This window comes from Thalia democratica, chromosome 4, assembly GCF_965202585.1.
Source record: "Thalia democratica chromosome 4, ktThaDemo2.hap1.1, whole genome shotgun sequence".
Classification (NCBI taxonomy): Eukaryota; Metazoa; Chordata; class Thaliacea; order Salpida; family Salpidae; genus Thalia; species Thalia democratica.
Window position 1 is genome coordinate 49073418 of NC_139168.1, and position 22594 is coordinate 49096011.

The 22594-nt window shown below is 24.9% G+C and overlaps 3 protein-coding genes across 5 annotated transcripts in view; all 3 read right to left on the reverse strand.

The window, feature by feature from the left end:
* Positions 1-5210, reverse strand: part of LOC145835190 (cyclic AMP-dependent transcription factor ATF-7-like) — a 42905-nt gene extending 37695 nt beyond the window's left edge. For 2 of the 3 annotated variants that reach the window (XM_082942754.1, XM_082942753.1), the window contains exon 1: positions 5054-5210. In XM_082942754.1, the coding sequence (XP_082798880.1) occupies positions 5054-5167 (114 nt within the window). In that variant the 5' untranslated portion in view covers positions 5168-5210. The remainder of the gene's footprint in view (positions 1-5053) is intronic. The other variant, XM_082942755.1, reaches the window with a different exon arrangement.
* A 206-nt stretch (positions 5211-5416) lies between these two features.
* LOC145835192 (SUMO-conjugating enzyme UBC9-B-like) lies at positions 5417-6110 on the reverse strand. The gene has a single exon (XM_082942756.1). It carries the CDS (start codon positions 6084-6086, stop codon positions 5610-5612), a length of 477 nt encoding a protein of 158 aa, XP_082798882.1. The 5' UTR covers positions 6087-6110; the 3' UTR covers positions 5417-5609.
* Positions 6111-20582: 14472 nt separating this feature from the next.
* The window catches only part of LOC145833420 (chitin synthase chs-2-like), a 29352-nt gene continuing 27340 nt past the window's right edge, over positions 20583-22594 (reverse strand). The window contains exons 29-30 of the mRNA XM_082940599.1: positions 20987-21120; positions 20583-20727 (exon numbers count right to left, since the gene is read on the reverse strand). Coding sequence (XP_082796725.1) covers positions 20583-20727; positions 20987-21120 — 279 coding nt within the window. The remainder of the gene's footprint in view (positions 20728-20986; positions 21121-22594) is intronic.

Below are 22594 nucleotides of genomic sequence, written 5' to 3' on the forward strand. Positions count from 1 at the left end.
AAGGGACCCTTTCACTTTGAATGGAAAACTAGTTATACCACAATAGTTTTCATCCACTTTAGGAAACCCAAAACAAAAGTAAATGACACTTACAAACTTGTCTTTACAAAAGTAAAAAAAACACTTACAAACTTGTTTTAAAATTAAAAGTACAATTAAAGTTTTTTTAGAAATATAAATTTAATACTTGAGATTTTTTTTCATTGTTTTAACTATTAACATTTTTTGTTTATAATTTAGTACATAAAATAAATAAAATTCGACTTCAAGTTTTTTGCTGAATTTGAGAATATTTAGAGATTACTTTAACCTTTTTATAATTTTTAGTTTTTTAGAAAGTCAAGAAATTCATCCATGAAAATTTCTTTAAATCGTCTAAAAACTTGTAGAACATGTTTTTGAGATGATTGTTACATGTAGAAAAACTCAGCCAAAAACTCAAAGGTCGAATTTTCAAGGTCCCACAAAATTTACACATGGGTTGTTTTTAAAAAAATGTAAATAGCGTGACGGTAAAAGCTAAAAAACTTTATTTTTATGTTGTTTTAATTTACCATGCACAAAAAGTTAAACTTATTTTTATTTTTGTGGTGCAGCAGATGCACTGCACCCTAATGTATACATGGCAACTATTTAAAACTAATAAATATATTTCATGGTTATCATTAAAGGCTAAATACAAAAACTACACTGATTTTGTTAAACATTTAAAATGATCAAATAATTTTATGAAAACAATATAATTAGTTATTAATTAATTAAGTTGACAATTTAATTACTGGCTATAATTTGTGACATTCATCTTGTCAAGTTAACTACTTTACAATTAAATTTGGAATACTTCTGGTGTAAAAAAAAATTCAAAGTTAAATTTAAATATTTTAGATTAAAAAATTTATATTTAGTTATATTAAATGAGCAAAAACTTTATTATTTAAAACAGGGTTCCCAAACTTTTTTGCAAATGGCCCCCTTTAAAGAAATTGAAAAAGCCTTGGGCCCCCTTCAACAAATTACTCATAAACTACGATAAAAAACACTAAAAACCTTTTCTTTTTGCTCTTCATCTGCAACTCAAGAATATCTAGTGTAAATTTAAAATTATGACCTTGTGGCCCCCTGTGGCTTCTTTACTGCTCGTGGCCCCCTGAATATCTGTCATGCCCCACTTTGGGAAACCCTGATTTAAAACAAAATGCTTATATTATGTAATAATTATAATAGAAGTATGACATTTTGTATAAAATAATATCAAGTGACCAAAAAAATGGCAATAAACTTAAAATAGTCCTTAATATACGCTTTATTTAAAGCTGCTTTTAGTTTTTTTTAGAGAAATAAATTTTATGTGTTTATGTCAGTGAACTTTTTACTTAAAAAACTATCTTTTTTTTTTTCCTTATGAATTTACAGAACTTTTAATAACTATTACCAAATGCATTTTCGATTAGGGTGTATTTTTTTAACATTTTCCATAGGACATAGTTACACTGTAGTTTTGCTAGAAAATTTTACTATGATATAAAATTTCAAATTATATCCTCAGTCAAATAAGTAAAAATAACTGTTTTTTGAATTTTAAACTTTATAATTACTATCAAGCTAAAGTAGTGTTTATAGAATCTTTATATTTTAAGCTAAATTATTATTTTGAAACTACAATACAAAAATTATGTTGAAATACTAGATTACTGTTATTATATCATTTTTTTTTTAATATCTAAAACAATTCAAGGCCATAAGGGGATGCAATTTACACTGGCTCTTATTGAAAATATCTATAGGTTACTAATAGCTTTATAGAATGTTAGTAATTTTAATCATTTTAAAAATTTATTTGATTTTGAAAAGGTTATTATAGATATTTATAGAGCAATCGTTCTCCCGTTGTGCAGCTGTGCATAAAAAGTTAGAAATAAAAATATTTCAAGTGTTTCTAAACAGTTTTATATATTGAGACCCTCAAGTATGTATACAATTTATTTTTTTATAACATTTTAAATTTTTAGAATCTTGTGAGCACAGAATTAAGTGCATAGGGGGGTGAACACCCTTTTTTGGTTGTTGATCTTATTTTATAAAGTTTTTACTAAGCTACAAAATGGTTTTACAGATTTAAAAAATTCAAAATAATTTTTGAGATATAGCCGGTCAAAGTTGGAGGCAACAATAAGTTCCTTATGGGAGGCGCAAACTAAAACGGCAAAAATAGACTATTTCACTAAAAATCTCTTCTCCTACGTTTTTTGAGATAACTACCTCAAATTTTCAGGAGTGTTCCTTGATATATTTAGAAAATTCTGTCGGAAAAATTTTTTAACAATTAAAAGTAAAAATTTTATATAAAAAATAAACAAAAAAAAGTTTTAGTATTAGTAATGGACTTACTGTAAAAAAATAAGAAAATTAAGATAATAGATTTTTTGTGAAACTGCTTTTCCCTGTTTTCGGGTTTGCACCTATTATTAAGAACATATTGAACCCACTACTTTGATTGCTTAAATTTTAAAAGTTTTTTAGAAATTTTTTAAGTGGTGTTAGTTTTTTACAGCCAATATAAAACTCTACAATTAAGATCAACTCCTTAAAAGTAAGATGAACCTTTTTAAGCTCTTAATCTGAAAATTTCAAATTTATATTAAATGTATTTTAGAAAAGAAGGATCAGAAATTTGACGTACACCACCTAAAATAAGAAAAAACATTAAACACAAATTAAATATCATTAACATTTTAAAAAAGTACATTAAGAAACCAAATAACCTAACCAGTGGTTCCCAATTATTTTTATTATGTGCACAGAAGGTTAATAGACAACACTTTTTCAATAAACTACTATTGTTTGTTAAATGTATTGGAGCTTCTAAATAACTATTAAAAGCATTTTCGAATAGACAACAGAATAGAATATGTACTTATTTGAAAAATTTTTGAAATTAACTTTTCACAGTTAATTAGTTTGTAAGCACACTTCTCTTTAACTTTGCAATAATAGTATTGAAAGGGTCTTTAAACAACTTTCTTATAATTTTGTGTTGTAAAAAGAGTTTTGTAAATATCTTAATAATTATTTTTATATTGAATTTTTAAGTGTACACTAGTGTGAATTAGATGGCTTATTAGGTTAAATATATAATATTTTTTGATAGTTGCATAGTGGTGTCCCTATGGATCGTACAAAACTTTATTCGCCTAGCTTAACAGTATTTTCAAATAAAGATATAATATTAAAAAAATAGTATTTTAAGATTAGAGGACTTCAACTAAAGTAAACTAAGCTTATTACATCCAAAAGAAATACTTGTCATAAAATGCAGAATTAGTTTTATTCCATTAAAATTTAGGGAGGACACTTTTGTTTTCAAACACCAACCTTACAACAGATTATATTTAAACTTATTTGACATTTTAGTCCTTTACAAGATTTATAAGAACTATTGGAAATGTGCTTAGTAATAATATTTATGTAATTTATAACCTACAACAATCAATCTAATGTTTATCTGTAAATAAAAATATTTAGCAAATAAATTATATTTTACAATGAGTTAGGTTAATCTTTTTCAGAAAAATAAATAAACGTAATAAAAAAGGAAACTCTAATATAATCAGTTTGTTGTTTTACCGGTTTTTCAAACAGATTACTTAAGTTTAGTATCAAGCTTCATTATAAATAAAAATAAAATGGCCAATTTACACTTTTTGACTACCAGTAAAAACTTGAGTTAAAATGTTAGTATTCATAAATATGTTCAAAATCAAAATATTATTTTATAGAAACTACTCAAAAAGCATGTAGTTGATAGTTTTTATTTAAATCAGTAAATATTGTTAAGCAGCAATATCATTTTAATTCATCAACTTTCTATTTTTTAGTTAAGCACATACAAAAAAATGCAAACAACGTTAATTGAAACAAGCAGCAAAAATATGAATGTGAACATATTCTTTTAAAAATTAAGTCTATTAATACTTTATTTACTGATGAATTGACTAATTTTAAAAGAATATTATTTTTTTATGTGTCAGAATTAAATTTTTAAATGAATGCTGCTCCCATATTTTTCGTCAATTTATTGTCAATAATTTAGTTTATCAGTAAAATTCATTAGTGTGGTCCTATAGTTTAAGGGTCCTAATGAAGGCTTAAAAATTTAAACGTTGCATGAACAAAACCCATGGCTAAAACATAAACAAAAAAAGGTTAAAAAAAATATTACTTTACATAAAACCAATATTGATATTTTTATTTAGTTTACGAGCTTTCTATAGTACAATTATTAATCAAGGGCAAAGGCAGGTAAGAAATCTTTTTTACATGTTGATGTACTTTTAAAGAATTTAAGTTTGCTAACAGTTGCTTTTTACCATTTCTTATAATGAAATTTAGTTTTAGAGATACAAGGGGACAAAGTCTGAGAGTTCAATAGGATACTTATGGAAGGGCAAAGTTTAAAAGGCTTAAACTAAATAGTATTTCATTAAAAATCTGTCTTCTCCAACAGTTTTTTTCTCAATATATCTCAGTTTATTCTCAATTTAATAATTAACAGTTCTATAAGATTTTTTTTTTAATTTGAGTAGTTGTCTGTTTACTTGAAAATTTAAGTATAATAGACTTTTGTTTATGCATTGTAATGCAAGGAACATTTCTTAAAAATTTGAGATAAAATGCTAAAATAATGAATGAGGGAGATAGAGATAAGAGTTTTTCAAATTTTTAAGAAAATTAGCCTTATAATTTTTAGATTCTTCGTGGTTGTATTGGATTTTTTTACTAGTTATATCTCAAAAGTTAATTGAAAGTTTTATTTTTTATAAAAGTATGTTATAGTATATATATATTCTTAAGCTTTAAGTGAGCCTATGTTAAATCCTAGAAACCTTTTTCTAATGTTTTTCTTGACTTAATTAATATTTTATTATTGTTGTTCGGTTTTAAATAATATAAAAAAATATTATTTATTTATTTGGTTCAACTAATAACTATTTATGATATTGTTGGCTCTACAGCAAAACGTTAGTTAAACATTCAACATGCAACATTTTAGTACCTGGTTACACCCATTTTCAGAGCAAAAAAACTTTTCTGCAACATCGTTGTCATTTGTATTTACCTTATTACTCCCATCATTAGCAGCATTTTCACTTTCAAGAGATGAGGACATCACTTTGAAACTTCCAATTAACTTGTTTACAATTTATCTGTATGGACTAGTATGAAAAAATTATTACTCTTTCATGGAGATGGTGATAACAAAAAGAATTTTAGGAGTTTAGGAAACAAAGTACTAAAAGTTCTTAACAAATATAAAAATTTTGTTGTTTTTTACAACTTTAAACATACTTTAAGTATATACAGCTATACAACTTTTATTAAAGAAAAAAATTATGACTACTAAAAAAATATTACCAAATGATGGAATAAAGTTTATTACAATGTTTTTCAATTACTATGTTTATCAAACACATGTAATACCATTACCAAAAACAATCGGAATAATAAAAAAATATATCTCCTATAAAAAATATTCAAAAATTTACATGTCCTAAACAACACTCTTCAATTGATGATGAAGTATTACAAACTTTTCATCACAAAGAAAATGTTTAATCACTCCAAAACTGCTTAGCTTGAGACTTAACTCTATCCTCATACTGGCTCTTGTTATGCTGGTAGATAGCATAAGCTTCTGCCTGAGCTGGATCATTGATATTAGGCTCGGTCAGTAAATCTTGGATACCTAGTAAAATTTGCTTGATAGTGATAGCAGGGCGCCAGTCCTTTTCTTCATCTAGAATAGACAAGCAAACAGTACCTGATGGATAAACATTTGGGTGAAATAATGGTGGCTCAAACTTGCACTTTGGTGGAGATGAAGGATAATCATCTTTAAACAGCATACGCAAGCGGTAAAGACCACCTTCCCAGGATGTTCCTTTTTTGCCAGGAATAGCACATTCCCAGTTCATCAAATTCATGCTACCATCTCCATTTTTGGTGGGTTTAGCCACAAAACCAAAAGGATGATCCTTGCGCCAAGCTTTTCTTTCTTCTGTAAGTCTTGCTGTGGCAATTCCATTCATGGTAAATGAAAAATCTAAAAAACAATGCCTGTTTTTGTAATTCCGTAATAAAAATCGGTACAAATAGTAGACATATAGTAGAATATCATCATATAAATAACAATTTATATAAAATATTATCACATTTTGTATTTAAATATAACTGACAAAATTCACAGACTTTTTTTTCAACAAATAAAAATATTTTAAGGCTGCAGTTGTCATTTTACTCTTTTATATAAACTCAAATATCTAGTTTAAGTTTTGAATATCCCATGAAATACACTTAAGAACTTTTTTATCTTCACGTTGAAACTTAGATTATCTAGTGAAGTTTTATTTTACAAGTCATACTATGTCTGCAGACTGCAGGTTTAGACTTTTATGAGCTGTAACCCACTCATAATAAAAAATGCTTCCATGCCATACTTTTAACCTTCATTAGTCTCAACTCCTGATATATAGAAGTAAAACTATAGCTGGATAAATGGAAATTAAGTAGCCTGATAGACTTAAAACTACTTTTAGCTACTTTACTCTGCTGTTCAACCCCCTACAATAGAACATTAAAAACCTAACACAATTCAATCCAGGTCAAAATATATTATATAGTTTATATTACAGCCAATTCAAGTTCTTTTTTTTTTTTTTGAAATCAGGATCTAACCAGATCATTTTTGTCCAATCTAGAAAGAAAAAATTGTATTTGAGGAAATTTTATCTATAGTTATTTTTATTATTCATTCTCAATATTATTTTCACATTAATCTTAAATAAGAATTGCCAAACAATCTTTGTTAATTTTCTATTGGTTCTCTGAATCTCTTCCAAATTTTTTAAATTACAAGGTTTTTGGTCTATTTTTTATTTTTAATGGAGGTTAAAGATAAAAATGTCTTAAATAATATAGAAACATTGAAAAGATACAGTAAAACTATTTCAAATTCAGTTTTTAATAATTTTCAATGATAGAAAAAAAAACGATATTTGTAGTTATTGTTAGTAACTAACTAAAATGCCATTACTTTACTTGTGGAAATTCTTTTAAATTTTGGGTTTTTAGTTATTTTTAATCAAAATTTCTATTTTTATTCAAAAAGTATCAAATGTCAGGTTATTCCAGGATTTTGGTATACTCTGTAAAATTAATGAAAAATTTTTTTACTCACATAAAGAACTTCCTAAAAGCTCAAAGTCTAAAACCTATAAACTAGGAGAGTGTATGTATAACAGTTTGCCAAGTTTTTCTAGGTTTTCTGAATTTCTTCCAGATTTTTAACAGATGTTTTTTAATATACTTTAGTATAAAATTAATTGCAAGGTAAAAAACTGTCTTAAATGGTATGAAAATATTAAATAAAACATTAAAAAGATACTACAATCCTACTTGAAATGTGTTTTATATTATTTGTATCTAATCTAAATTTCACAACTTTACAAGAAAAAATTGTTCAAAAATACAAGTATTCAAAGTTTTTTTTTATTTTAACTCTCAAATTTCTTGTTTTTTAAGGTTTATTTTTTGGCAAGTCTGATATAGGATTCCCATATAATTTTTTTTTTAATTTTAACATTCAACTTTTAAATGTACCATTCCAATCAACTGAATAAGTTAATATTATTTGGAAATATACAGGCTAAAAAAATATTTTTATCACTAATTTAGCATTTATTTTTAATTTCAGTATAATAACAAAGATGTTTATAATACATCATAGGAAGCAATTTAAGAACAACTAAGAGTTATTTTTCATCTTTTTTAATTTCCCTTAAAAATATATCAGATGAAGTTGTAGAGTCTAATGTTCTTTCTGAAAATATTCTACTGAAATAGAGAAGTTAATTTCATATAATATCAAGTTTCTACTATTTCTTACAGGGTTACCACTCCTTGAGCAATAAAAAACATGCCTGAGTAACAAAAAACTGATTCAAGTCACATAAAGCTAGACAAACCAACCATATTTTGAAAATTATTTCATTGAAAAACTATGTGAGATTTCCAAAAATATTTTAACCAGGGTTACCACTCTGAGTCATAAACAAATGTCCTGATTGACATTAAACTGTCCCAAGTCGTCCTGAATTCTTTTATCTTTAAAAAATACTTTTCAACTTTTCAAATTTAATAATCTTTGTTCTTCAATAAAATGTGTATAAAATAACAATATATTGAACTATATCTCAATTGAATTCTAGAAAAAATCTGTCTTGAACTTATTGAAAAAGCTATAACTTACCTGAGTTGTTAATAAAAAACAAAACTACCATAAGTCATCTGGAGTTTTACAATTCAAAATATTCTGTGTTGTTCTTGCTGTTTTGAGATCCTGAATGTGTGGCAACCATATAAGTAGCCTCAATTATGCAAATAATATTCAAATAAGCTTGAGTCTAGCTGTAATTATATTTCAAACTAGCTTAAGTTAGATCCAGTTATCATTAGTAGCCTGAATGTGTGGCACCCCTTATTATTTCCAAAATTTATCAGTCTAAAATTTAATCTAAATAATTATCATTTTGTAGAATTTTTTTATCAGTTTTAATGTTATTTCAGAGATAAACTTTTTTTTTTAAATCTTTTTTATGCTATGAATTTTATACCAAATTGAAGACAATTTAAGTTTTCGAAGTGCAATAGCAGTTACAACAGTTTTAAGAAATTTCCTTATATAGGACATTTCCTGTAAGTTTGAGGTCTTTAAACAAAAACAATAAAAGATACAATCTAATTATGATTTTTGATTTCAATAACAAATAAATAAATAAATAAACATTCCTTCCACATATTTGAATCGACAAATCATTTAAATTTGATTATATTGCATCAAGGCCATAAGGGGGTAAGCCATGTTTTTTTTACAAGTTGACCTATTTTTATAGAGTTTTTAATAAGCTTCAAATTGATTTTTACTGTTTAAAAAATTTTTAAGTTATTTTATGAGACATGACTGGTGAAGTCGGGACACATAATGGGTTCCTTGGGAAGGGAAAACTAAAACAGCAAAAAAAGCCTACTTAATTTAAAATATATCTTCTACATTTTTCAAGCAATCCTCTTCAAACTTTCAGTCTTATCTTTATACAAAAACAAAAAAACTTAGCTTTGGACTTAAAAAATTTTTAAGTTAAAGTACCTTCTTTTGAAAAAAAGACTTTAATTTTTGTCATAATTTTTTTTTTAAACTAATAAAACTTATAAGTAATGTTTTTTTTCTTACAATATAAGGAACATTACCTGAAAATTTAAAGAAGATTGCTTAAAAAATGAAGTGGGAGATAGATTTTTAGTGAATTTTAATACTTTTGTATCATAAAATTTCACCAAAATATAAATTATCTTATCAATTAAATGATATTTTTAAATTCTGTAAAAACTGGCTTGTTGTTACTTAGAGCTTTCATATAAAATTAAAACTTAATTTTTATAAATAAAAATATTTGTTTAAATCTTTGATTATACAAAAGGCCTTTTCAATGTCTTTTTAATAGGACTAATTGCAAGTTGAGTTTTTTTATTATCAAAAATGGGTAATTACCTAGGATGATGTTGCACCAATATCAAGCTGAATTTATTACATTTGGTTTATTTTTTAACCATAATTTTAGGCTAAAAATTAATACTAAGTAAGTACAAAAATAAAATTAAACTTATTTGTCATTAACTAACAAAAGTTAAACTTAAATTGCTTTAATTTAAAAACGTAATAGTTTATATTGATTACAATATATTACATGTTTTGGTTTTAAGAAAACAAATAGAGAGATCTCAACTACTAAAGGTGAAATAATGAATTTATTCTTTTAATAATTTAATTTACAAACTAAGTTTTGGTCAAAGACCACGGCAGTGCTTAAATAAATGTTATTCAAATAGAATCACAAATAGTAATCTTATTCAAATAGAATTCTATTGGAATAAGATTTATTTCAACACTGACCAGGTCTTTGACCAAAACTTAGCTTGTAAAATAAATTCTTGAAAGATTGAAATCATTTATTAAAATATTGTAAAATAAAACTAAATAAATATTTTAGTTTTTAACAAATAATTTTAGTTCTTACTGTGTATTTTATAGCTTGTTTGAAACCAAGTATCTTTTTAGATTAAACATAATAATATTTAGCGTAAAATTATGGCTTTAAAAGACATTGAATACAATATTATTTCAGCTTGATATTGGTGCAACATCATTCTAAGTAATTACCCAAAAATCACATAATAACTTAAAAAAACAATACAAATAACTGAGTTAATTTTAAATTTTTTAATCAATCCTAAAATTAGCTTTTTGAATTTCAAAACTAGCTTGGGTTAGGGTAAGCTTATAGCAACTTTAAATACTCTTTACAATACTTAATGACTATTACTACTCTTAGTTAAATTTTACCTTAAAAAACTTATAAAATTAATCCTATATGTGACCGTTAAGTATATATATGCCTGCTTTAAAAACTCTCAAATTAAACATTGCAAGAAAAAAAAAACTAGTGGTGAACACATGATCAAAAAGACAATTTTAAAATTAAATAACTGATGTTAATTGATTAAAATAATAACTTTTATTTCTTATGGTTTTGCTTTTATTTTTTGTTCTACTTCCTACTAGTTTGTTAGAAATAAGTTAAAGGCCATGCAACCAAAACATCTTCAAATTCATCCATGTGTGCATAGAAGTTATAGTATAAGAAGTAATTGCATTGCAGGACACTCAACACAAGGATATTTAAAAAAGTTATAACAAATAAAGAAACTACTTTTAAGTTAGATTAACTGTTCTAAAAAGTTAATTATTAATCAAAAAACTCCAAATATAGAAAAATAAAGTGTTTTGACTTGAAAAAACTATAGCCTCTTGAGCACAGATTTTTTTTTAGTTTAGTTTGAACAGCTTTTAAAAAGTTTGAATAACTTTGTAATAAAATTCAACTTTTATTAATAATAAGATTATAAACAGTAACTTTTCATATTAATTAAGTCAACATTTTTTTTGGTTTTGGTACTAATTTTTCAATCATGTACATAGTGGGCAATTTTGATAATATGAATATAACAATATGTCTTTTATTTAGTAGAAGCGCACAAAGAAGCAACTTGGAAAATATATTTTGAAATCAGGGAGAATGTTATGATTTGACTGTTTTTTTATTTTTTTTTTATTCAGGAACCAAGTGTATAAAACTTCTTTAAAGAGCAGAACAATTAGAAAGTAAAATATTTATAAAACAGAACCTCGTATGTTTTTTTATTCTATATGTCCTGGACATAACGTTAAACTGTTCTGGTGTATGACTCGATAACCAAAAGGTTTTTTCGTGCACCAGCTCCTTTGACCAAACATTTTGAGCGTTTTTTGTCGTTCAATAAACAATATATAAAAGTTAAGTTTTTTCACGCGATTGTTTTTAAACTTAGTCGAAGTTCTTGATAGAAAATTATAAACAGTAGTTACTAGTTACGGTCTTGTTGTTCTTTCCTTATCGTTTTTGCCAAAACAAAAATTTTAATTTTTTTATGATATTTCCCTTTAATCTTTTTCTAAAGCAGCACTGTTATAAGTTGGTTTTCATTAAATCTGTTGGTTTTAAAACTTCCACTTTTTTTTCATCTTAATATGTAAAGACTAGACGTACGATTTATGTTAAAAATCTGTAGCGTATACAACTGCTAAATTTACGCAATACTGCAGTTCAGGTAACTTTTTCTTCAATTAAGTTTATGTAACAGAATATTTAGACAAAGCTTTATTAGTTTTTTTTTTTTGTAACAGCTGAAAGTTTTAGTTGAATGCTTACTTTTAAGTATCAAAATCTATATTTTTTTTACTTAACGAGTTGAAAAAAAACTGCTAGCCTCTTTAAAATTAATTTGACTAAATAACAAAAATGTTAAAAATCGCTTATTACTTGCTTTGCTATACCTTGAGTTTTTGTTTAGCGGTTTATTTCTTTAGTTTTTTACACTTAGAATAGCTACCATCTAATGTTAACTAATTCAATTAAAATAGTACAAGAAATACAAATGTTAAATTTCATAGAAAAAGACTTTTGGAAAAGTGACACCTTTACAAAACTGACGCTGAGAAAAACTAATAATTAGGTGAAAGTTAATTAATCGGGATTTATTTTAACTAAGAATCGATAAGGTAGGAAATGACTCAGGTTGCGTTTGATCGGATGGGAATTGATTTAGGTTTGAATTTATCAGGTCGTTTTTATCGTATGACAATTGATTCCAGAGGGATTAGGGCGCGCGTTGCAACATAAACCCATTTATAAAAATATAACCGTAGAATTGGCACAATCAATTTACTCTCAGTTTAATTTATATAATACCTGTGATTTTTTATTCAAAAATTTTTTAATTTATTTCGCTTAATACAAATTATCATAATTAAAAATCTAGCCTGAGCTGGATCCCGTCCACAGACCTTATGTTTTTATAACCCTATTCTGTAACAAAATTATTTTAATTTTAATTAATAAATTGAACACGGTATTTATTTAATTATTAACTACATTATGGCTATAATTTGTAAACTGTTTAATTAATGTATTTGAAGTGTAAGTCAACATTAGTAGTTAAAAAAAAAGTATTAACATATATTAGATCCCAAGGTTTTAGTTAAAAATCTCCCAGGTATGTTAAATCAATCGTTAAGTGATCTACCGGATCAAAGATCCAGATTTTTTATATCCGGATTGAGATCTAGCCGGATCCTATTGTTATAGATCAGGTAGATCACTGAATTTACTTTATTTTTTCAGCTCCTTATAGTATTTGTATCTTAATTATAGTTTCATTGTTTGGTAAAATTTTAATCGATTAAGTGTTTACATCTCATTATCGCCTTATTAGTTGATAAAAAATAACTTAATACTACTGCATCTTACAGTTTTAAAATAAAAAAATCTAAAATTATTTAATTATAATAATATCTTTCCACACTACCACCTTCTGTGTAATCTTGGAGATTTTAAATTATACATTAATATTTTAATTACATTGTAATTTGTACGAGCAAAATCGTAATCGATCGATTGCTTCCAAAGACCAGCGAAAAGTTTTTATTTCTCCATTAAAACTTGAAAAAACATATTAGTTTTGGTTTTGTGGTTTAAAAGCATAAAGATTTTTTTGCAATTGTAGTACATTTTATAATAAAATTAATCAAAAGTTAATAACCTAATTCTTTTTCATTATTTTAATGGTAAAACCTTAATGCTATGTTGAATTAATTTTTTCTTTATTAAATTTTTTATCTTTTTTATTTATTTTAGATCTTTGCTTTAGTTGATATTTATGATAAGCCCATGTTGTTTACAGTTGTACTTCGTTTTATCATATTAAACAGTTTCCAAAGTCAATGTTCTATGTTAATTTTTGCAACAGTAAAATTCTAGTTTTAATTTAAATGTAAAAAGTTTTAACTTAATTTGTATTGCATTTTTTACTTCAAACAGTTACTAAAGTTGATATTTAGTTCATTTTTCTTTTATACCATACATGTAATAAAAATACAAGTCAACTGTAAATAAAGATTGTAATCATAATTTTTAATTTAAACTGAGATCTTATGTTTGTAATTCTTTTTTTTTTGCCTCCTAGTACAATGTATATTTTTTATTTGTTTTAAAAGTAAAGTATTTCATTCAACAACACCAAAAAATTTATTTATTTGCACATAAAAATTCAAATTTAAACCTTTTTTTTAAATAAATTATGAGTAATATATTACTTTAATATTGTCTGTAAGATTATATTATTTTTACATTACAAGTAACTTTTAAATTTTAGAATGTGGATTAGTGATCTACCGGATCAATGATCTGGAACCGAAACCGCCAGGAACCGGCCATCTTTTACTTGGAACCGGATCCGGCCAGATCCTAATAAAAAAAATTAAATCCGCTTTAGTTTGGAAATACTTTGTTTTCCGCGATCAGTTTCTTTCAGTTACGAGCTTGAGCTTAGCTTGAGAGCGTTTTTTAGGAATTTTATAAAAAGTCAAACTTAAGACCTAATTATTTTCCTTATCTTAATAGCTAATTTTTTTATTCTAGAGAACGGTCCTTTTTCTTTAATTAAAAAAAAAAATCATTAAATTTGGGTTTGACTTTTGAGTAGGGCCCATTTAAAAATTCTGTGTTTTTTTCTATTTTTTTATTTATACAACATTTTCTCAAAAATAATATTTTTTTTCAATTTTTTTTTAAATATACTTATTAAAATGAGTTTGATGATATTGTAAACTTTTTTTTTAATTTTTTTTTTCGATTTTTTTATACCATAAGCCTGAATAAAATTTTCAGAAAAATTTAAATTTTGCACGATTTTTGTTTTTCAGATATACAACCTTTTATGCAAAAATAAAATATTTTTTTAATAATTTTACTTTTAACAGATTGGTATAGTTATGTATTATGATGTTGTGATATTTTTTCCTAGTTTATTATTGCTTTTAAAATATATGACCCATACAAGTTTTACCTAAACTCTTAGCACTTTAGAAATAGCGTTGCTAAGAGTTTAGGTAAAACTTGTATGGGTCATATATTTTAAAAGCAATAATGAATTGGAAAAAAAATATCACAACATCATAAAACCTAACTATACAAATCTGTTGAAAATTAAAATTAATAAAAAAATATTTTATTTTTACAAAAAAGGTTGTATATCAGAAAAACAAAAACCGTGCAAAATTGGAATTTTTCTGAAAAGTTTATTCAGGCTTGTGGTACAAAAAATTTTTTTTTTAAGTTTACAACATTATTAAACTCAGTTTGTTAAGTATGTTGAAAAAAAAAATTAATTATTGTTTTTTGAGAAAAGGTTGTATAAATAAAAAAATAGAAAAAAAAACAAAATTTTTAAATGGGCCCCACTCAAAAACTCAAACCCTAACTCAATGGATAATTTTTAATTAAAGAAAAAAGACCGTTCTCTAGAATAAAAAAAAAGTTTATAATTAGCTCTTAAGATAAGGAAAATAATTGGGTCTTAAAATTGGACTTTTTATAAAATTCCTAAAAAACGCTTTCAAGCTAAGTTCACGCTCGTCTTTTAGTTTTATATGCTTAGACTATTGTGGTTTGAATATTTAATATATGTATAAAATTAGTTAAGCGAAACAGACTAATAAAATTTTAGTTTATCAATCATTTATTGTTAAAATGCAGTTATATACAGTAGTTTATCTAAAAATTAATAACTTCTCATCTTAATTTTATATATAGTACTTATATTATTTTAATTTACCATTATTTAATCTACTTTTGATGCAAGTTTGAAAACGTTTTAGCGTAGGAAAAACTTTTTTAGTCCATTATAATAAATATAGGGAGATATGATTTGGTTCTTCTTTTAAATATGTAGTATGTAGTTAGAAACAAGGTTCACACACGGTCAGGATACTAAGGATAACTCATGATAGTTATATAATTTTAAGAACTTTTAAAATTTTAGAAAACATATATTCTAGATTTTAATTTAAGTAAGATTTAGTTAATTTCAACTTCTTATAATTCAATTTTTTATAATCATATTTTTTGATAAAAACTTGAATTTTAATATTTTTGAAAAATTATAAAAATATTATAAAACTCCAGATTACTCAGTACAGTTTCATTGGCAACCCTGTAAAAATGTTAAAATATAAGACTAATCATATTATTTTTAATAAATAAATTTCTAACAGTTACATAGTTTATTTATCCAAAATAAAAAATGTCAACTGCATGAAAAAATTTGAACATGAAGGAGGAAGACCCTTGTTATGCAATTTTCAGTCTTTGCAATATACTCATTAAAACATTTAATTCTTATTCGTACAGCACTTTCCTCTTTACTAAAGAATTTGAATTCAAAACATAAAAGACAAATTTCAGAGGCTAGAAAATCATCATCATCATCATCCAATAAAGCAGTCAGCGATAGTTTGTCCCCAACTCCAAAACAAAAGAAGCTAACAGCAATGAAGTAAGCTAATATTGAGAGTTATCGCCCTGTTAAAAAATGGAAAACAAACGATCAAAAAGCAATCAAAATTAAAAAAAGAATATGATTGCTATGGACAACTAACCATTTTTGTTAACTAGCGATCAAGGTTGTTTGTTGCTGTAGAGTCAGGTTACTTGATTTCGAGCTATAAGTACTTCACTGATACAATGCTTCCTTAGACTTATGATAATTAGAAGGTAAAGATACAAATTGAGATATCAAAAGCTTCGTTTTTATCATTTTCAAGTGACATATGGGTAAGTTTAAACTCAATGACATCATATCTTTCTTTAACAGCTCATTGGTTAAATGAAAGCTTTGAGTACAAACACCGAGCTTTGCGCTGTAAGGAAGTAGAAGGTTCTCACACTGGCTTTAATATTTGTGAAAACATAAAGGAGATGCTTTTGTGTTGTAAAAAAAACATATCAAGTATTTTACTGGTTCTGAAAATAAAGTACAAAACAGCTTCAACGTTTATAAAATTCGATATATCTAAGTTTATTAAAGTATCTCAGCAACATAAAAAAAGTTACTCGTTTTTATATAGTATTTTATTTGTTTCGGTAACAAAATACTTTATTTTGAAAAAGAGTTTAGTTCAATTTTGAAAAACATTGCTTAAATAAACCAGTTTTATGGAAAAGGTGTTTTTGATTGGTTTCAAAATTTAGTATACGTTTTTTATTATACTCATCTTAGCAAAAAAAAATTGAGGTACTCCTTTAATTTTGCTTTAAATCTTACTGAATTTACGAAAAAACGTACAAATTATTAGTATCAATAGGTTAGAAATTTACAAGACTTATACATAGAAAAAAAGGATACTATCAAAAGTAGATTTAGGATATATCATAATGATTGTTTGGAAGTAGTGGACAACTTAATGTGATCAAGCACGGAGGAGAGACTAAGGAGTCTTGAAAACAATGGATTTGATATTAAGATACAGGTTAACTTGTTTTTCAATGACAAATTCGTAGATATTAGATCATCAAAACGAAAGCTATAGCCGCCTAATTTAGCCCAAAAAATCAATTGCAGACGATAATGTGTACAACCAACATATTAAAAGCATGTATTAAAACACATTTCGGTTGCAGTTAATAAGCATTTTTAAAAGGTCTCTGACTGCTAAAATATGTTAAAGGGAATAACCAGGCATTAAAAATATTTTTGTTAGTATTTAATATGACATAAAGTAACATTATAAATTGGAATAATAAAATGTAATGTAAATCGTTCAAAGGTAATATATTAAAACATAAAAAGACACTTAGAGTATTAATTGTAACTGTTTTTAAAACAGTTTTAAATTAAGAACTTTTTCAAAGTATAAATACTTAACTGTTTATGTTTTAACTTTTTTAATTAGTTTAAACAAATTGATAAGATGTTTATAAATAAGTATTCATTTAAAACTTATAGTTTTCAAAATTAGTTTTTAATATAAATAAAGTTTATATTATGATCTATTAAAAAATTAAAGTGATAGACTTTTAAATAAACTTAGAAAAAAAATAAAGGGCCTATTTTACAAAAAGTTTACGTAAAATACAATATCTGTAGAAGTATAAAACTAATATTAATGCGTAAACTACAAAAGCCTTCAGGTATGCTAAGTTCCTTACAAATTTTTTTTTGTGCTAAACTATTTTAACCTACGGTAATAAAAAAAAAATTTCTTTGCACTGTAATTCAAGAAGCTTGAAAAAAGTTTTATAATTGCGTAGAATATGATAATAAATAAAAATTAAACAAAGTAAACATCACGTGCACTTCACGATTGTTTAGACAGAATTCTAACAAATGCTTCAAGTTAGAAAAAAAATTCACCGAAATGTTATTATACTAAAAAATTGATTATACAAATCATTTATTTTCTTTAAAAATATAATTCAATCATAAAATTTGTGCATGTTTTTAAATTAAGAGTTAGTTATACAATTTTGTGAAAGTAAAAAAAAAAGAAAACTGTTCTAAATAAATGCTAAGGAAAATTATAAAAGCTATAGCTAGAGTTCGAAAAAAAAATTGTCATTTAGATTTAAACTATTAAAAAAACAGTGATAGTTTATAGTTTTAATTTACATGAAGCGATTAATATAAACTTAATTAATCATAAAAATAATTCGAAAAAATTAAAATGCGGTGTTATCATCATCAGAATTTAAATTTGAATCATTTAATATTTTTTTAGATGGTTCTGGAAGTTTGAATTTAACTTTCAGCGATGCACCACTTTTGTTTGATCTTATAGAGCTGTTTGTAGACAATTTTGAAGTATTTTTTTTGCGTTTTGGGGGTGTTGGTGGTTGTTCGTTTTCAACTTTCACTGATACTTCAGACGTGCTCACAGATGGAGCTTTTGAAGGTTCGTCCATTGCAAATATATCGGTTTTCATCATGACACTCTGACGATCCATTCGCGTCATTGGTGAATCAAAACCCATTTTTTTTCTTTAAAATTTAAAAGCAGTAAAAATAGTGATATTGATAGTAAATATTATCTGAAATACTGTAAATTAAATACAAATATAGTTTTTTTTAGATTTTTAAATTTCAGGAAAGTTAGTTTAGATAGTTGTTCTAAAAATTCAAAAGCTCTAGTTTAACAAAGAGTTATATACATACTCAGAAATACTTTAGTTTATAGATTTAATTAAATGATGTAAGAAATTAAGTTTCAATAAAGTTTTTGAATTTAAGGCTTAATTTAGTTAAAATTCTGGATAATGTTTTACTTAGTCTAGATCAGGGGTTCCAAAACTTTTTTCACAAGGCCCCCTTTGAAGAAAAAAAAAAAAAAACATACATGGCTTCTTCTCTTATTTAATTTTACATACGCCCATACGCCTAAGATATTTTTTTGCTCTTTGCAATCAACTCCAGAGTATCTAGTATACCACCTTTAACCTATATGACCTTTTTTTTTGTGATTCACTGAAAACTTCAGAATATTTAATGTAGTTTATTTTATTGCTTTATGGCATTATTTAATACTCACTGCTCCCTTTGCAACGTACGCCCCCTAAATTTCAGAAATGGCCCACAAGCGGGCCATATAACTCACTTTGGGAAACCCTGGTCTAGATAATATAATAGCTTTAAATTATTCAGTTCAACAATTTTTTAGTTTATTATTGTTTATACGCATTTTATCGCATTGTAAACATATTATTTACAAAAATTTTTGCATCAACTGCAGCAACCTTTCAAATGAAAATAAAAACAGTTTTTAAATCCTTATCGATGGGAGATTTTAATAGAAATAAGTAAAAAAAAAAAAGTTAATCTTTGCTGTATAACATAATAAAAAAGATTGCAAAGTATGTTGGTAATTGTTTTTTAACATTAAAAAAAAATATGTAGTACTGTGAAATCTAAAGTATTTTACAAAATTTATTTGTAATTTAGTACTTATTACGTTTTTTTAAACTAAACGTATATTTCAAAAGTTCTTAAAGGTACAAAAGGTTTTAAACGGAAAGCACTTTTTCGCCTGTTATTATCAGTTTGACTAAGATTTATGAAGCATGTAAAAATGCTTCATAAAACTTATTTGACACTTCTTTCTGCAGTTAAGATTTTGTAAACATTTTTCAACTCCTAAGTAAAACAATTTTTAGTGGTTTGAAAAAGACATTATAAGTCAATTCTAAAAACAAAGGACTAATAATACACAGAGAAATCTGCTAACCACACAGAGACTTACCAGAATTTATAAAATTTTCTAAATCAAGCAAAACTAAATAGTATAAAAAGTGTGAGTGTATCGAAAATAACTTAAATACATAAAGATGAAGACACTAAACAGGAATGATGTTCTAAAGCATACTTAACTTCATATACCAACATATAAAAAATTAAATAAAGCACAATTCCAGATATATCGTTGTTATATACTTAGTGTATAATCTGACAATAAAACAGCTGGTAGGTTTTAAATTTTGAAAAACTAATTACTAAAACTCATGTACGCCTTCTTCCACATCCAAAAAAAAACTAAAAAAGTTCTTTCTCACACGTTATAAAAAAAAATGTTTTAAAATAAAATAATATTGAAAAAAATTGACATATAATTATATCATCAAAGCTATGTAAAATCGATTAGTGTTTTAGTTTTGCTTTAAATTATTTATTGTACAAATCGTATTCATTAGTTTGTTATTACTACTTGAGAAAAGGTTTTGGTTTTGTTTAATTAATTGACTTGTTTGAAAGCTAATTTTACAATGTTAAAGAAATTAACATTAAGTATTCAACAAAAGTATTCATTTTTAAGTTAAAGAATTTAAAATAAGTGATTAAGCCTATTTAGGTTGAAAATAAAGTAAGAATTATTACGTCTCATTTCTGCTTTAAAAAATAAACACTAAACAAGTTTTACAGCAACAAACATTCGAAATAAGTAAATAAACCTATTTAGTTTGAAACTAATGAACGAATTATTACTTTTCTCTTATTTATTCTATAAATAAACATTAAACTTGTTTTACAGCAATAAAAAAATCTACTTAAATGTCAACTAACAAAGAATGTTTGTTGGAAATCGATGAAAACGGGTTGTAAGGTTGAGTGTTGATTATATCAAATGACTGATTTCCACTGTCTGTATCTCCACCTTTGTCTGATTCATATGCATGGTTAGAGTAGGCACTCCTAATGGTAAAATTTTAGTTATGGTATTTAGCTAGTTGTAAAGTTATTGTTACTAATAAATTTTTGATTAGTAACAAATAATTTTTAAAGTTTATTGCTTTTTGATCTTTTTAAGCTTTTTTACCTAACTGAAATTACAGCCATAAAAAAATCTTATATTTTTAATCTCATAACTTTTTAAAGTTATTAAGTCTATGTAATTTTCATAATTTAGTTTTTAATAAAAATCTTAAAAATAATCAGTTTTGATAAAGCATACTTGTAAGCAACATTCGGTTCTTTCTCGTTAGCATGGAAGTCGTCATTTCCTCCGTATCCATAAACATCTTGCTCTTGTTTAATTTTTTTTTCTTTTTTTTTCCTCATTTCATATTGCTTTTTATCTTGCATTATCTTGAAAGTTAGAAACAATTGTTTTTATGTATTTCACTTTAAATGTCTTTTTATTCTGCTTTATTTGAAAAATTATAAGAAAATTATTTATTTTTTTGGCTTTTCAAGGTAAAATAAGGTTATTACAAAATTTAAACAATTTATATGTTAAATTAGAACTAGATGAATAATTATAGTCAGTACTTTTATTAAAAAAAAGGATGTAACAATTTATAACTGTTAGTGCTTTTGTTCGTACAATATAAAAAAGAAGTGTTGCTTCTATATATAAATGATCGAAAATCGCTTTGAAAATAAACTTTAGAGACTAAATGATAAACTCAGTTTTGTTTCAATTAATATCTTTTTTCATAGAATAAGTATTTAAATGTAAAAAATAATCGCAAATAAGAAACAAATTAAAAAAAATTACAGTAAAAAAAAAGTTGTTTATTTTGTACCGAAATATACAACAAATATCATTTTTGAATATAGTGAAGAATCTGTAAAGTAGTATATATCAGTACTTAATAGTTTATACTACAAATTCAGGTATTTCTTTATATTTTTTAGAGTCGATTTCTTTATCGTGTCCAATAAACTAAACTATTACTGTTAACATTGTAGTAATTTAGCTTTGTCTTCTTTAAAGTTATTGTTAACGGTTTAGCTAACCAATTATTTTACATTATCTTTAATTTCACTTAAAACTTGCAAAAACTGTTGATGAAAGATAGCCAAAAAAACGTAAACTAATGAATGTGGATATTACTTGATCAACTGTTGTATAACATATAGTTTTATTTACTGCAAACGTCAAAATATCTATCCTTCAAAAAATAAACTTCATAAAAGTTTATTAATATGAGTTTTTAAGTTTGTAGTAACGAGTAGAAACTAAAAATAATTCAGTAAATGCAATGTACTTATAGTTTACCTAAACATTTTAAGTATAGTTTTAAGCCAAGTTTTGTGTATAAAAATTGAAAAAAAATTCATGTTTTTAAAAACAATTTTCTATATTTTGTTAAAATAAGACAAAAAAAAATTTATATCATGGATTTAAACTCATATATAAAGCGAAACAGAGTTTATAATAAAAGAAATTTGACGACTTCGAACACTATAAACTTACTTTGATTATATACATGAAAAAACTTGTGTAAACTAAAACTAATTAAACAACCGTAACTGAAACTAGTCATTTCTTTTTATAAACTTGAAATATAAATTTTTCTTGACGAGCTAAGGACTTAAGAGACTGAAAGATAAAATTAAAGACTATATACTTGCGTAGAAAAACAGTATACATGATAATTTATTAAAAACTATGGAAAATAATGCTTCATAAATTTTCAAAAGCTGGGTACAATTGACTTTTTCAGAAAATTACATTTAAAAATGATTGCCTTAAAAATAAATTTTAAGACATATCTTGCACATGTAGATGACCAAAACTTTGATGTGCTCTAGTTGTGAAATAAAACTTACATAG

Excerpts from the sequence above, each read along its gene's own strand:
- LOC145835192 (XM_082942756.1), bottom strand. The coding sequence starts at position 6,086 with ATGAATGGAATTGCCACAGCAAGACTTACAGAAGAAAGAAAAGCTTGG.